This window comes from Rhinatrema bivittatum, chromosome 2, assembly GCF_901001135.1.
Source record: "Rhinatrema bivittatum chromosome 2, aRhiBiv1.1, whole genome shotgun sequence".
NCBI classification, from domain to species: Eukaryota; Metazoa; Chordata; class Amphibia; order Gymnophiona; family Rhinatrematidae; genus Rhinatrema; species Rhinatrema bivittatum.
Window position 1 is genome coordinate 349,085,640 of NC_042616.1, and position 15,108 is coordinate 349,100,747.

Sequence of the window (15,108 nt, forward strand, 5' to 3'; positions counted from 1 at the left end):
GAGGCAGCATGGATTCACCAGGGGAAGATCCTGTCAAACAAATCTGATTGACTTTTTTGATTGGGTAACCAAGGAATTGGATCAAGGAAGAGCACTCTATGTCATCTACTTGGATTTCAGCAAAGCTTTTGATACGGTCCCGCACAGGAGACTGGTGAATAAAATGAGAAGCTTAGAAATGAGTGCCGAGGTGGTGGCCTGGATTGCAAACTGGTTGACGAACAGAAGACAATGTGTGTTGGTAAATGGAACTCTGAAGAGAGAGCGGTTTTAAGCAGTGTACCGCAAGGATCCGTGTTGGGACCGGTCCTGTTCAATATCTTTGTGAGCGACATTGCGGACGGGATAGAAGGTAAGATTTGTCTTTTTGCAGACGACACTAAGATCTGCAACAGAGTGGACACGCCGGAAGGAGTGGAGAGAATGAGACGGGATTTAAGGAAGCTGGAAGAGTGGTCGAAGATATGGCCAAGAAGTGCAGAGTCATGCATATGGGGAGTGGAAATCCGAATGAACTGTATTCGATGGGGGGAGAAAGGCTGATGTGCACGGAGCAGGAGAGAGATCGTGGGGTGATAGTGTCTAATGATCTGAAGTCGGCAAAACAATGTGACAAGGCGATAGCTAAAGCCAGAAGAATGCTGGGCTGCATAGAGAGAGGGATATTGAGTAAGAAAAGGGAAGTACTTATCCCCTTGTACAGGTCCTTGGTGAGGCCTTACCTGGAGTACTGTGTTCAGTTCTGGAGACCGTATCTCCAAAGAGACAGAGACAAGATGGAGACGGTCCAGAGAAGGGGGACCAGAAAGGTGGATGGTCTTCATCAAATGACTTATGAGGAGAGATTGAAGAATCTAAATATGTACACCCTGGAGGAAAGGAGGAGCAGAGGTGATATGATACAGACTTTCAGATACTTGAAAGGTTTTAATGATCCAAAGACAACGACAAACCTTTTCCGTCAGAAAAAAAATCAGTAGAACCAGGGGTCACGATTTGAAGCTCCAGGGAGGAAGACTCAGAACCAATGTCAGGAAGTATTTCTTCACGGAGAGGGTGGTGGATGCCTGGAATGCCCTTCCGGAGGAAGTGGTGAAGACCAGAAATGTGAAGGACTTCAAAGGGGCGTGGGATAAACACTGTGGATCCATAAAGTCTAAAGGACATGAATGAAGAGTGGATGGCTCGCGGGAATGATGGCTACTACCTGGAGATAATACCCTTATTCAATAAACATACACACAGTTAATGCAACTCCATTGCTCTAAGAGTCCAACATTGCTCTAAGCTTCAACGGCAAGAGGAAATGTGGAAAAAAGGATTTGCATTCACAAAAAGTGGGGAGTAGCTTGCTTGTTACGGCGGTTACTACCCCAAACCAAATAAGCCTGATACTTCACTTTCAATGCATATCCAGCATAACTCTCTGCTTCAACGGCAGGGGGAATGAAGAAAAGTGGATCTATATACAGACAACAACCAACAAGGACTGAATTACATAGTCTGGGTAAACAAATAAGCATGGGTGTAGCTTGCTTATTGCAGTGGTTACTACCCCTAACTAATTAAGCTAGATATTTCACTTAGATGCAGTTCCAACACTGCTCTCTACATTAATGGTGGGGGTGGAAGGGAAATAGAACCAAAAGGTTACTAAGAACTTCGGTATAAAAAAAGTTATAAATAAATAAATAAATAAGAGCCAAGAGTAACAGATAAGTATGAGGAAAAAAAAAAAGGTGCAAAACTTGTTGGGCAGACTGGATGGGCCGTTTGGTCTTCTTCTGCCGTCATTTCTATGTTTCTCCTTTCCATGTTTAGTTAAATGAGCGGGTGCGTGAAGGGATGGAGTGGGTGCAGTTGCGCTGCTCATACTGTCTCTGATTCTCTTCTGGGGCAGGTAGGTGGGAGAGGCGCAATGCACCAAGCACCATCCCACTACTACCACTGCATTTGTTTGTAGCAGGTCCCTGGTCTCTAGTGGCAAAATAGCCGGTGGAAATTTGGGAGAGGCCATGGCCCCTACAACGCTCCTAGTTGTCCCCCCCACCCCCCGCTGCCTATAGTGCTTATCCTTGGATAAAAATGACTTGAGGAGGCTTACGAGGTAACTTCTGCACATGCTCAGTATAGCTAAAAGCTCTACTACCTAGGAGAGATGAGTCCGTTCAGTGCTGCCAGAGGACATCACCTACATGTCATGGCTAATTCAGCCTGCGTATCGACAGAAAATAATCAGAAGCCTTAAATATACTATATACAATTTTTGAACAGCATTAACAGTAAATGGAAACCCAGCTCAATGAATTTAGTAATGCAGTAAAAATGTAATACATTTTCTTCCAAAGGATATTTTAAACCTTGCATTTAAAACAGAAATGAGATTTACAAGCTCCCTTCATAGGAGATAGATAGCTACTGTATTTCAGACAGCTAGTTTCATAAAAGAAAGACACCAGTAACCTGTGTTGTGTGTTTCAGTATATACTCCTTCTAATTCTGTCACTATGTTTAAGCAATAATTTCTCTGGAACATATTTGTCATACAGATATGTTTTGTGGGCCAGTCCCATGGCTCAGGCCACAGCGAAGACTCATGTTCTCAAGGTCAAAGAGGGAAAATAGCTGTTATTACTGCAGCAGCCCCTGAGGGTAATTATCAGAGGAGACTTCTGGGCAGCCCCTTAAAATCTCAGATCTTCAGAGATTTAAATATTAAATATCCTTGGCAAGTTTTGTCTCATAGATTTGTTTCATATATTACCTAAATATGAATAAGCAAGTTTGCTTATCGTAAACGGTGTTTTCCGTAGCTAGCAGGATAAATTAGCTATTCTGCCTAGGAGCGCCCCCTGGCATCCTGGTACAGGAACTTCTCATAGAAAATTGAAAACTTCATTCCTGCCCGGTACCTTCCTGCACAACTGACTCTCCCCCTCAGTTAATTAGATAGTAATTTGCATGTTATGGAGGCAGTGCATGCACATTTTCTCTCATGCATATTCATTGCAGATATCCTGAAAACCAGACTGGCTGGGGGGGGTCTCCCGGACAGGGTTGGGAACCACTGCCTTAGTATTTCCCTTTCAATCTCCATGTTGTCAAGTGAAGGGAGTGTTGCAGTGATTCTTCCTCCTGCGTTAGAAGGTCAAAACTGTTTGGATGAAGGATTTGTTGTTGTATGGAGAGATGCATGAAGTAGTCATACCAGGGCTGCTGGGACCCGCCAGTGCTGTGCGGATGAGATCCAACTCGTCCACTATGCATTTCTGTATTATTTGAGTTATTAGCGGGATTGGAGGGAACACATACAATAGGTTCCCCGTCCATTTGAGCAGAAAAGCATCGATCTAGCCTTCGTTTGTTTGGATATAGAGAGCAGAACTTCTGTAGCTTTGTGTTGTACTTGGTCACAAAGATCTATGTAGAGTATTCCCCACCTTTGGAATAGAGAGAGTATGCTTCGTCCCAATGAAGCTCCCATTCGTAAGGGTGAAAGATTCTGCTGAGGCAGTCGGCCTCCATATTTCTTACTCCTGGCAGATAGATTGCCTGCAGTCATATTAAATGAGTTAATGCCCATGATTCCTTGCTTAGAATCTTTGAACCAGACCCGCCTCCCGTGTTTATGTAGAACATAGCCACTTGATTGTCCGTGTATACCATCACTGTTTTGTGTTGAAGAATGTGCGAGAAGGCGTGGATTGCATATAATATGGCACGTTGATCTGGAATGCTCTTTCGGTGGGGGATAAAGGCCTTGTGTCTTGAAGTGGAGGCATCTGTAGTTAGTACCATCTGATGAGTCGGGATTTGGAAAGGTGCACCCGACTGTAAGACCCCGGGATTCAGCCACCAAGCAAAATCCAATAACATTGGCTAAGTCAAGGTTAGGAATCTCAACATGGGATGGAAGCATTGTGACCACTGGGATTTCAGACCCTATTGCAAACGGTGCATGTGAAGGCATGTGTGAGACTACGTACATCGATGCTGCCATGTGACCCAATACGGTGAGGACTTGCCCGAATGTGGAAGGAGCTTTATTGTTGAGGCCATGTTCTGAAAACTGCGAATCCTGTCCTCCGGAAGGAAGGCTTCACAAAGGCACATGTTTAGGATCGCACCTATAAATTGTAGGGTTTGAGAAGAGTCGCGCTGCAACTTTTCATAATTTATGATGAAGCCCGATCTTTCCAAGCAAGTTATCTGAATTTGGTGGGCATGGGTCATTTCTGAAGAGCCAGTTGTCCAGGTAGGGAAAAAGCTTTATTCTCTGTTTACGAAGGTGGGCCACAGCTACTGCTAGCCATTTTGTGAATACCTTGGGTGCCAAAGAGAGGCCAAATGGTAGGATTTTGTACTGGTAAGTGCTGGGTTCTGACTTGAAAATAAAGGTAGCACCAAAAAGAGGGGTGCATTGGTACGTAGATATATGCATCCTTCAGGTCCAGAGAACAAATCCAGTTGCTGGGTTGTAGAAATGATAAAATGGTTTTCAGAGAAGTCATCTTTAAATTTCTCCCTCTAAAGGTATCGATTCAAGGACCAGAGGTCCAGAATCAGACGTAAGCCTGCACTTTTTTTGGGGCTGAAGAAGTTTTGGGAATAAAATTCCTGGAACTGTCAATGACGTTGAACCGCTTGCTGAAGAAAAGATTGGACTTCCTGAAGGGGGCAGGGGGGAACATCCTCTTCATTTCATGGAAGTGAAGCTAGGTGTGGTAAATGTGGAACTGTATGAATTTTAGGCCATAACCACTCTTTATGATATTGAGGACCCAATGAGCTGATGTGATCCAATGCCATTCCTGGGAAAAAGGTGTCCTCCCACTGGTATTTGTAGCTGTGGCCTGTTCAGGCTCAAAAAGACTGTAGGGCGTTTTTGACTAACAGGCTGTGGCGGCTTTGATGTTTGCTAAGAACATAAGAAATTGCCATGCTGGGTCAGACCAAGGGTCCATCAAGCCCAGCATCCTGTTTCCAACAGAGGCCAAACCAGGCCACAAGTACCCAAACACCAAGAAGATCCCATGTTACTGATGCCAGTAATAGCAGAGGCCATTCCCTAAGTCAACTTGATTACTGTATTTTTCGCTCCATAAGACGCACCAAGGATTCAGAGGGGGGAAATTAAAAAAAAATTAGTGTGCTAAACCGGCTCTGTTCAGGGCATCTGTGCGTCTTATGGAGCAAATCAGGAGAGTGCATAAAACATTTTTTGCCCCCATTTTATTTCCAGCATTTATTTCCATTTAGGTCCAGCAGTGATCTCCTGCACTTGGGCCATCTGCTGCCAGTAATCAAAATGGCGCCGATGGCCCTTTACCCTTACTATGTCACAAGGGCTACAGCTGCCATTGGTCGGCCCCTGTCACATGGTAGGAGCACGTCCTTTGCTCCTACCACATGACAGGGGCCGACCAATGGCACCGGTAGCCCGTGACATAGTAAGGGCAAAGGGCCATCGGCGCCATTTTGATTACTGGCAGCCGACAGCCCAAGTGCAGGAGATCGCTCCTGGACCACCAGGGACTTTTGGCAGGTCATATTGGGGGGGGGGTTTGTAGTTAGGTTGTTTTTTTAAATATTCACTCCATAAGACACAGACATTTTCCCCCCACTTTTGGGGGGAAAAATGCGTCTTATGGAGTGAAAAATACGGTACTAGCAGTTAATGGATTTCTCCAAGAACTTATCCAAACCTTTTTTAAACCCAGCTACACTAACTGCACTATCCACATCCTCTGGCAACAAATTCCAGAGCTTAATTGTGCGTTGAGTGAAAAAGAATTCCGTCCTTGAGATTGAGTCTGCTGGGACTGTGGTCTTTGTTGATATGATTGAGTCCTGTATGAGGAGAATGGCCTATAGGAGCATCTAGGATAAAATGGCTTCCGATAGGGTTGATAATAACACTTCATCACTGTTTGGTCAGTGGGTGATGTAGGAGACGAAACCACCAGTCTGTTCCTTCAGCTGGGATACAGTTTCCCGAAGTTTCTCCCGGAAAAGGGTATCCCCTTACATGGAAGGTCTGCTAATTTGTCGTGGACCTCCTTGCGAATGGCACTTGCCTGGAACCATGCTATTGTTCTGGCTGCGAAGGCTGCTGTCGAAGTATGGGCTGAGGTATCAAAACCTTCATAAATTGTGCGGAGTAGGTGCCGCAATCCCTCTTGCATATTCGCTATACCTGTTTCTGCGGGATATCGTCTGTGGGCTGTTGTGTATCAGACTCCATTTGTTGAAGACATTCATATAAATACTGCGTTATATAGAATTGGCGATGCTGGATCTTAGCGTTGAGCATTGCACCCTGGAATACCTTCTTTCCAATGTCCTCTAGATATTGACTATCTTTCCCTAGAGGAGTGTTTAATAGAGCTTGGTTTCCTGGCCTTCATCGCAGACTCCACCACAACAGATGCGTGTGCTAGATTGATGGACCATAATATGCTGACTTCCGTAACCTGAATTTTAAGTCTAAATTCTTGGAAGTTGGGGGGGAGGAAGGAAGATGGTGGTGGTGGTACTCAGAGAGGTGACTCCCATGTCTTTCCATTATTCCATCCAATACAGAATGGGACAGCAGAGCCATTGGTTCCTAAATCTTGAGTAGCCCATACATGTCTGTGCTAGGATCCAGGAGTTTTTTGGTTTCCAAGTTTAAGGTGGTTCCTATCTTCTCTACGAACTTGGGGTATGAAAGATCCTCTGGGGGTGCTGACGGTTCTGGTGGTTCCTCCAGAGGATCCAATGGTATACCTAGTGAAGACTCTGGGGAGGGTGGAGGCAAGTAAATAGGCTCTCTACATGATCCCAGTTCCGGCGGGCTCAGCTCCAGCATTTGTTCCTCATCTTCCGATTGTAATCTGGGCGAGGGAGTAATGGAATGCTCAGGTTCCTCTGCTGATGGGCTGGGGGTGGGGATTATTAGAGGACACTATCATGTCGAAGAAGGTTTGAAGAATTCCCATAATTTGGGACAGTGATTGAGAGGCCGCAACTTGTAACCCTTTGCTGGTAGTTGCAGATGTTTTCTTTTTCTTTGCTGGTGGAGAGCTGTCTTGGCCCTCTCTAAGGGAAGTAGACTTCTTCAACTGCTTTGGAGAGCGGTCTGAAGGTTCCTTGGTGTGTGCCCTCTTGTGATGTTTATCTTAAAGTTGATGAAGAGGAGCGCTTTGGAATGCGATGGCTATCGGCATCTGAGCCATCGGAACCTTCTAGATCAGAGATGGTAAACACTATGGGTACAGCCTTAGATTGGTGTAAGTGTCCTGCAGCCAAATTTTCCAAACCATGGTGCTTCTGTGTCAAATGTGATTTATTAGTTTTCAATAGCCTTGACGCATGCATTAGAGTCTGTTGCGTTGGCGTTCTGGAAGTATGGTCTGAAGCAGACCAACGCACTTTTTGATGTTTGCATCAACTCATCAGCTGATTTGCAGCGATCAGATTCCTGCGTCAGTCTCGAAGGCTCAGCCTGATCCCGGTTATCATGGGCGACGCATTAGTGCTTGATTGCGCTTTGGTGCATCTGGGCTGTTATGGAATGCCCATGCTTCCTATGACCCGCTACGGTTTTTGGCAGTTTTAACTTACTGGTAGCTGGTTCCAAAGAGGATGTCCACTTTTGTTTTTCCATTCTGTGGGTTCTCACCCCGGTGAAGATTGTGTGGAGCACTGGTTAGGGGCATAAGAACCGGAAGGGCCTTCCTCCAATTTCCTGAGTCTGGCGCTCTTCACAGCTCTCTGCCACTAGGCCCATGGGGATATTCTGCCACAATCCCGGCAGGATGCCCGATCGTGATTTGGGCTGAGACATAAGTAACAGCGGGTATGCCCATCCTTGAGTGTCATGATTTTGCCACATTGGCAAAATTTAAAACCGGGAGCTTTAGGAGCTATTAGGGCACTGAAAAATGCCATTTGGGGTTCACCAAAGTTATCTTGAGAAGAGAGCAATTTTTTCCAAGAATAACGAGAGAGAAGAACTCGCGACCATTACTGCGTGGGAAAGCAAAAAACTGAGGGGAGAGAGTCAGTCGCGCAGGAAGGCACCACGCATGCATGCAGCAGCGAAGTTTTCAACATTTTCTGAGATGTTCCCACACCAGGATGCCAGGGGGCATTCCCAGACCACATGGCTAATTCAGCCTGCTTAAATTTGGGAAAATATGTACTACTTCAGACTGCTAAATACATACAGATAAAAAAATATACAGTACCTCAGTTGCTTAATGTTGGAGATTTCTTTCTTCAAGAAATGGGAACAAATATCTGTAATTTTTCTACATTTAACAGTGGCATGTGTTATGATATGATGTAAAATCAGAAGCCATTTCTTTTTTGCACTGATTTACAGGGAAGTTTATTATTGAACTTTCATGTAACTGTTACAAAACTGATTCTAGGAAAGAGGTAAAGATGAACTGGAGAACTGTAAACTATTTTACTATTTTGGTTCTGGCCCAGCAGTTTCCTTTGGACTTCCAGTTCAACTGGAACCAGCCCATACTAGGGTTGTGGTTTTATGAACCTTCATTTGCAATTACCCCAGGATTTACCTCCATCGTTAACCTGGCCCACCTATCTACCCTTGCCATTATAGTGATGATCTCTGGCTTAGGACCACAGTGCTCAGCTCTCTCTGGAATTCAGTACAGATGCACCTTAAATCTTACCTCTTGCTATTATCAATGGCAGAGACTCCCTTCCCCTTCAGACTCTATCAGCATTGCTTGCATGGCATCCCTGGCCCCAGCCAACCCAAAAAATACAAGCCAGGCCTGAGAACTGACCTTATATTTCCTATATAATTAACTGTTTAAATAGTTTGTGTTCCATGTTCAACTATTTCAGCTCAGCAATAGCTTGGCAGCACCAACAGAGAAATTAATAGGGAGAGTAATTTTATAACAGCTCATATAATAAATTTTTACCAAGTATTTTCAAAGCAAACAAGTTCACTTTGAAAATACTCAGGTAATTGGATGAATAACAAACAAATAGCTTGCACCAAAGTTACACTGCTCCAAGCAGAGCATAACTTGTTTATGTGTTGGCGGGTAACTTATGTGCATATTTTTTAAAATCAAAAAGTATGCATTGCAACACCACCTTGGAACACCTATTTTCAATGCATGTAAAAGTATATGCTAAACCAAATTATGCGCATACTTTTGTGCACACTGGCCACTGATTTTCAAAATGAGACTTACATGCATAAAACAGGGATTTATGTGCCTAACTCCTGTTGAAAATCAAGCCCATAAAGTATTGAATCAGTCCTTGTAGCTGCAGAAATTATCACTAGGTAACTAACTACACATGACCTACATTAGATGTTCTGAGCTAAAGGAATCAGTCAAAATAATGTCCTGTGATAGTGGTAAAGCTATATACCAAAAGGACTATCACTTTTGGAAAATGATATCTGAAAGATTAAAACAACTTTAAAAGATTTTAAAAAGTAAATTTAACTTGTTTCCATGGTGTAGTTCTAGCAAGTTTCTACAGTAAATAGAATCAGATAAAACTCACACATGATCAAATGATATGAATGCGCCACTCTATAAATAACTGTATGGTAAATATACAGCACAAGCAGACCAGCCCAGTGACAGTAAAGGTCTTCAGTTTGATTTCTAGATAAGATCTTCTGCACCCCTGGCTGCCTGGGGCTTGGTGCAGGGAGGAAGTCATGGTTATTAACAGTGACATCTGATTGCTGAATTTAGGGCACATGGAAGAAGTTCTGGTGTATGGCGCCCAGCCTCAGGATTGTAGTGCAATGACTAGACTAGGTTCAGTGAGATGAAGGGTCTATTAAATTAAGGGAATAAAAGAAATCCCAATTCCAAATTGTTTATGGCACCAGAATCCCAGCACTGGTTCCAATTAAGCTGGAAAGAAAAAAAATGAACGATTGGGCCAAAAAAATCCAAAGAAACATCACACGGGGCAGACCACTGAGCATTAAGAAGGAAATCTGCATTATTTTGATAACAATTAACATTAATTATCAAGACATGCCCTCACCCTGGCTGCTGCCTCTTTCATTCAGCAACAAACACTGCACTTTAATGTCAAATTCTTATCAGCTTCCTCACTTGTTGCATGTCTTTTGTGCTATCATTAGAACATAAGAAATCGCCATACTGGGTCAGACCAAGGGTCCATCAAGCCCAGCATCCTGTTTCCAACAGAGGCCAAACCAGGCCACAAGAACCTGGCAATTAACCAAACACTAAGAAGATCCCATGCTACTGATGCAAATAATAGCAGTGGCTATTCCCTAAGTAAACTTGATTAATAGCCATTAATGGATTTGTCCTCCAAGAACTTATCCAAACCTTTTTGGAACCCAGCTATACTAGCTACACTAACCACATCCTCTAGCATTTTGACAGTCATGCCCCTTCTCTCCTCTGCCTGCATGAGTATTGGGCACAGAGCTCATTGTCACCCAACATACTTATCTTCAATGATCTGCTGCAGGGTTTCTCGGAATCCCTTTGTTAAATTATTTTCTGAAAACAAAATGGAGCAGAGCTACTGCGAGCCACTTTACTAAAATAAACTGGCAGCATACCATTGCCCATCTAAGCTTTAACTATTGATCTATGCATACCAGGTACAGTAGTAAATACAATATAAACACTATAAAAATAAGATTAAGAGTTACCATTCTCCTAGGGGAATATATTAAAAGCCTATGCCTTGATAATACAATATGCATTAGAAAGTGTTTTTGTATGAAATGGAGATGGGGCACAGCCTGGGTCTGGCCATAGAGAGATGACACTTTCCATCTTGTATCGAAAAGTTTGCAACAAAGTAGACTGGATTTTAAACAGGTCTTTGATTCACCTGGTGATCAACAACTATCCACGATTTCTAATACAGAGAGCTGTTTCCTGGGTCACAAAAGAATTGCTACACCTGCAACTCTTAGATTGATAACAGAAAGCAGAGAAAGTATTAAAAAAAAGAAAATCACTGACATGCATGAAGAACAGCTCCACGAGAAAAAGGAGCTACATCTACAGGCCAACAACAGTGGAAAGTTCTGTTATAATTGTCTAACATGTATATATCAGAAAAGATTACAATGGCCTCATGATTATCAAAACAATGTATACCTTATACAGATACTGTCATCCTATAATTGTGAAAACGAATATGCAGAAATGCTCCCAGTCTGAAACATGTCACAGCAATTCTGATGATCCATCTGCCGCAGCAAACAAAACATGCAAAATCTACTATACAGACATTTCTGCTTTGATACAAAGTTTTAGCTTTCAGTAGCTAAGGTTACAGCCAGAGGGGGAATAAAATAATTGGTACTAAGCTATACATACAGAGTTAAAAAGAAAAAAAAAAGCTGAATACATGCTCCAAAACAAAGAGCAAAGTTTTTTGCTCACAGAGCAATTATTTTTCCTAACTACAGGAACTAAAGCTTTATTCTGAGAGTGCCAAATTCTTCGATTGCAGCTTGTCCATTTCTTGACCAATGTTGCCTTCAACTGTATCGCACTGGGCAAGAAAACCCTGAAAAGATAGACAGAAATTAATGGCATGAGAATCACTCGTAACTTTACTTGGCTACTGCTGAGCATGCCTATCAATAGTCTGGCACCGAGGGTTGGATAATCAATATAAAGAATGGGATAGCTGCATAAACCCATGCATCCATCATGGTTGGTTTGAGGGATCCTATGATTAGGAGAAAGGGGAAGGAACACTTGATTTGAGGAAGGAAGGGAGGAAGAACGGTGGTGCATTGGACTGTCATTCAGGAGACCTGGGACTTTCCTTCTGCTGATCTGAAAGTGATGGTACTATTATAGATCCACACTTTGCCTGTGGAAACCTGTACTTTTCAGCAATAAGCACTTTTTTATGACGCCAAGAGGACATGATTTACAGTGCAGAATCACAAGTCCCCTTTCTTGATCATCTTCTCCCAATCTTCCCTCACCCTACACTCAGGGCATCTCCTTTTGCTGAAAAATGACATGAGCTCTCTCTCCTAGGCATCCTTCTCCCTCCCTTCCTCCCCTCTGAGCAATGTTGTCAGCCCCTTCTACTAGGCCATTCCCCCTCCCTTCCCATTTGATATATTGTAAAGCACCATTAGGCGGTGTCATTCAGATTCTGTCATCTGGGCCAACAGTAGGAGCTCTGCAGTCCTTCTTGCTGCTGAATAGGGAGCACCTACAGAATGCAGACCATTTAGGAAGGGCAGGTGGTGGCATTAGGTAGCCCTCAGAGGAAGGAAGTTAAGAAGCTAATGTTATTGTGATGCTGCTAATTGGGGAGGGGGCCAAGGAGGTAAGAGGGACATTATTTTGGGAAAGGCAGGTGGTTTAGGGAGGAAATCCCCTCTGCTAACTAGTCCTTTCACTTTGGGCTAGTTAACACTGGGGATTTCGGGCCACTCTGGGCCTAGTAAAAATTTAGCAGTGGTCATAAGAACCTAAGTTGCCATATCGGGTCAGACTGCAGGTCCATCAAGCCCAGCATCCTGTTACCAACAGTGGCCAATCGGGGATACAAGTACCTGGCAAATACACAGGAAGTAAATAAATCCTATGATCCTAATGGAAATAATAAGTAGTGGCTATTCCAAAATCAATTTGATTAATAGTTTATGGACTTCTATACTTCTATTGAGGTAGTTATTACATTTTTACCCCCTTTACTGGACCCACTGAAAACAGATCGTGCCACATTATTTTTCATGGTTATGATAAAGGCATAAATTTGCATACAATGCTTCCTTGATCACATATGAGATCATGATTTTTTTTAATGTCGCAAGGAAGCATATTTAACACATTTTAAAGCCTTACTGCATAGCATGCTATTTTTAGGGATATGCATATTAAACTTCATTGCATAGTCCCCAGAGAGTACAGCTTTTAAGAATCATGAATGACATGTAGATGCTCAATTCTAAAAAAAATTTCAGCTACAAGGGTCTACTAACATGCTCCTGATTAATTTAAGGGAAACATTATATTGAAGTGGTCCTTATATTAAAGGGCATGGAAAGCAAGTTTGCTTACTGTAAACAGCGTTTTCCGTAGAAAGCAGGATTAATTAGCCATGAGATGTGGGCAACATCATCCTGCGGTACCAAATAGGCTTGTCTCTTCAAGCTAGTAGATCTTTGAATTTTACTGAGCATGTGCAGGAGTTCCTGCGCAGGAGCTACCTCGGTCTCTCTAATTTGTCACAGAGCCAAGCCAGTGTGTAGGATTGGGAGGGGAGAAGGGTAATCATCTCTTGGCTAGTGCAACCTGCTATCTACGGAAAACACTGTTTACGGTAAGCAAACTTGCTTTTACTGTCAATAAGCAGGGCTGAATTAGCCATGATCTGTGGGTTGCCAAAGCTGAGGGCTGCAGCCAAGTATACTGCATATCACCCTTTGTGATTCCTGAACTGCTGATATTCTTTTATTTATTTATTTATTTATTTTAACCTGGAATCCATCATGGAGATGTGATTACTGCGAGAGCGCATGCTACAGTATAGCTTTTCCAACTAACTGTCAGAGAAGGCGAAACTGTCCAGACAGTAATATCAGTTAAAAGTATGGATGGAGGACCAGGTGGCCACTTTGCAAATGTATTCCTGTGCTACTTCTTGCAAGTGTGCAATGGACGAGGCTATGGCTCTGACCTGATGAGTCTTTACTGGGTTTGAGAGATCCAGTCTTGCTGTTGAATAGCAGTGCTGAATGCAATCAGTTGTCCAGTTGGATATAGTACACTTTTGTTACTGATATTTCAAGTCTATTGGGAACAAAGGACATAAACAGCTGTGAAGTCTGATGGTGAGGCTGTGTTCTGTTATTATAAGCCAACACTCTTTTGCAGTTTAATGAATAGAGAGCTTTTTCATCATGAGCATGGGGGTGGGGAAAAAACATAAGGATGATAGACTCATTGATACGAAAAGCAGATACTACCTGAGGAAAGAATCTAGGATGCCTCCAAAGGACTACTTTATCATGAAAAAGTATGGAGGGAAATGCATTCAAACTTGCAGTTTGCCAACTCTATAGGCAGAGGTGAAAGAGACAATGGAGAAATTACTTACCTGATAATTTCATTTTCCTTAGTGTAGACAGATGGACTCAGGACCAATGGGTATAGTGTACTCCTGATAGCAGTTGGAGACGGATCAGATTTCAATCTGTTATCAGCCCTAGTACATATACCCCTGCAGGAAGTGCAGCTCTTCAGTATTCCCCTCGAAAAGCAATTGTGGATATATGTATGACTGAATAATTTGAATAACTTGATTAACTTTATAACTTGGATAACTTAATTTAAACTGGTTGAATTGGTTATAGCTGGAGATCGCCAGTGTCCTCAACCGAGAAACGTCGACACCCGGTAGGATGGGTGTTCCAGTTGGAGAAAGGCATGGCTTACCCGTGAATCATTTGCTGTCGGTGATGTCATTCGAGGATTCCATGAATAACGGCAGCCGTGGGTGAGATGCTGAGGCCATCTGTCTACACTAAAGAAAACGAAATTATCAGGTAAGCAATTTCTCCATTTCCTAGTGTGTAGGAGATGGACTCAGGACCAATGGGATGTATAAAAGCTACTCCCAAACCGGGTGGGAGGCTGCCCATGACCCACTTAGTACTGCCCTTCCAAATGCTGTGTCCTCTCGAGCCTGAACATCCAAGCGGTAAAACCTGGAGAAGATGTGGATGGAGGACCATGTCGCCGCCCGACAGATCTCGGCGGGTGACAGCATCTTGGTTTCCGCCCAGGATACTGCCTGGGTTGTAGTGGAATGGGCCTTGACTTGTAAAGGCGGTGGCTTGCCTGCTTCTACATAGGCCGCCTTGATGACTACTTTGATCCAGCGGGCTATGGTTGCTCGCGAGGCCGCTTCCCCTTGCTTCTTCCCACTGTGAAGGACGAATAGATGGTCCGTCTTTCGTATGGATTCCGACCTTTCCAGGTATCGGACTAGGAGTCTGCCGACGTTGAGATGGTGTAGACCGCGAGCCTCTTCCGAATTCTTATGCTCATCTGCCGATGGTAGCAAGATGGTTTGGTTGAGATG

General features: G+C 43.4%; 1 protein-coding gene across 1 annotated transcript in view; it reads right to left on the reverse strand.

Moving 5' to 3' along the window:
- Positions 1 to 10,661: 10,661 nt before the first annotated feature.
- Positions 10,662 to 15,108, reverse strand: part of BAG1 (BCL2 associated athanogene 1) — a 110,267-nt gene continuing 105,820 nt past the window's right edge. The window contains exon 7 of the mRNA XM_029589883.1: positions 10,662 to 11,562. Coding sequence (XP_029445743.1) covers positions 11,473 to 11,562 — 90 coding nt within the window. The 3' untranslated portion in view covers positions 10,662 to 11,472. The remainder of the gene's footprint in view (positions 11,563 to 15,108) is intronic.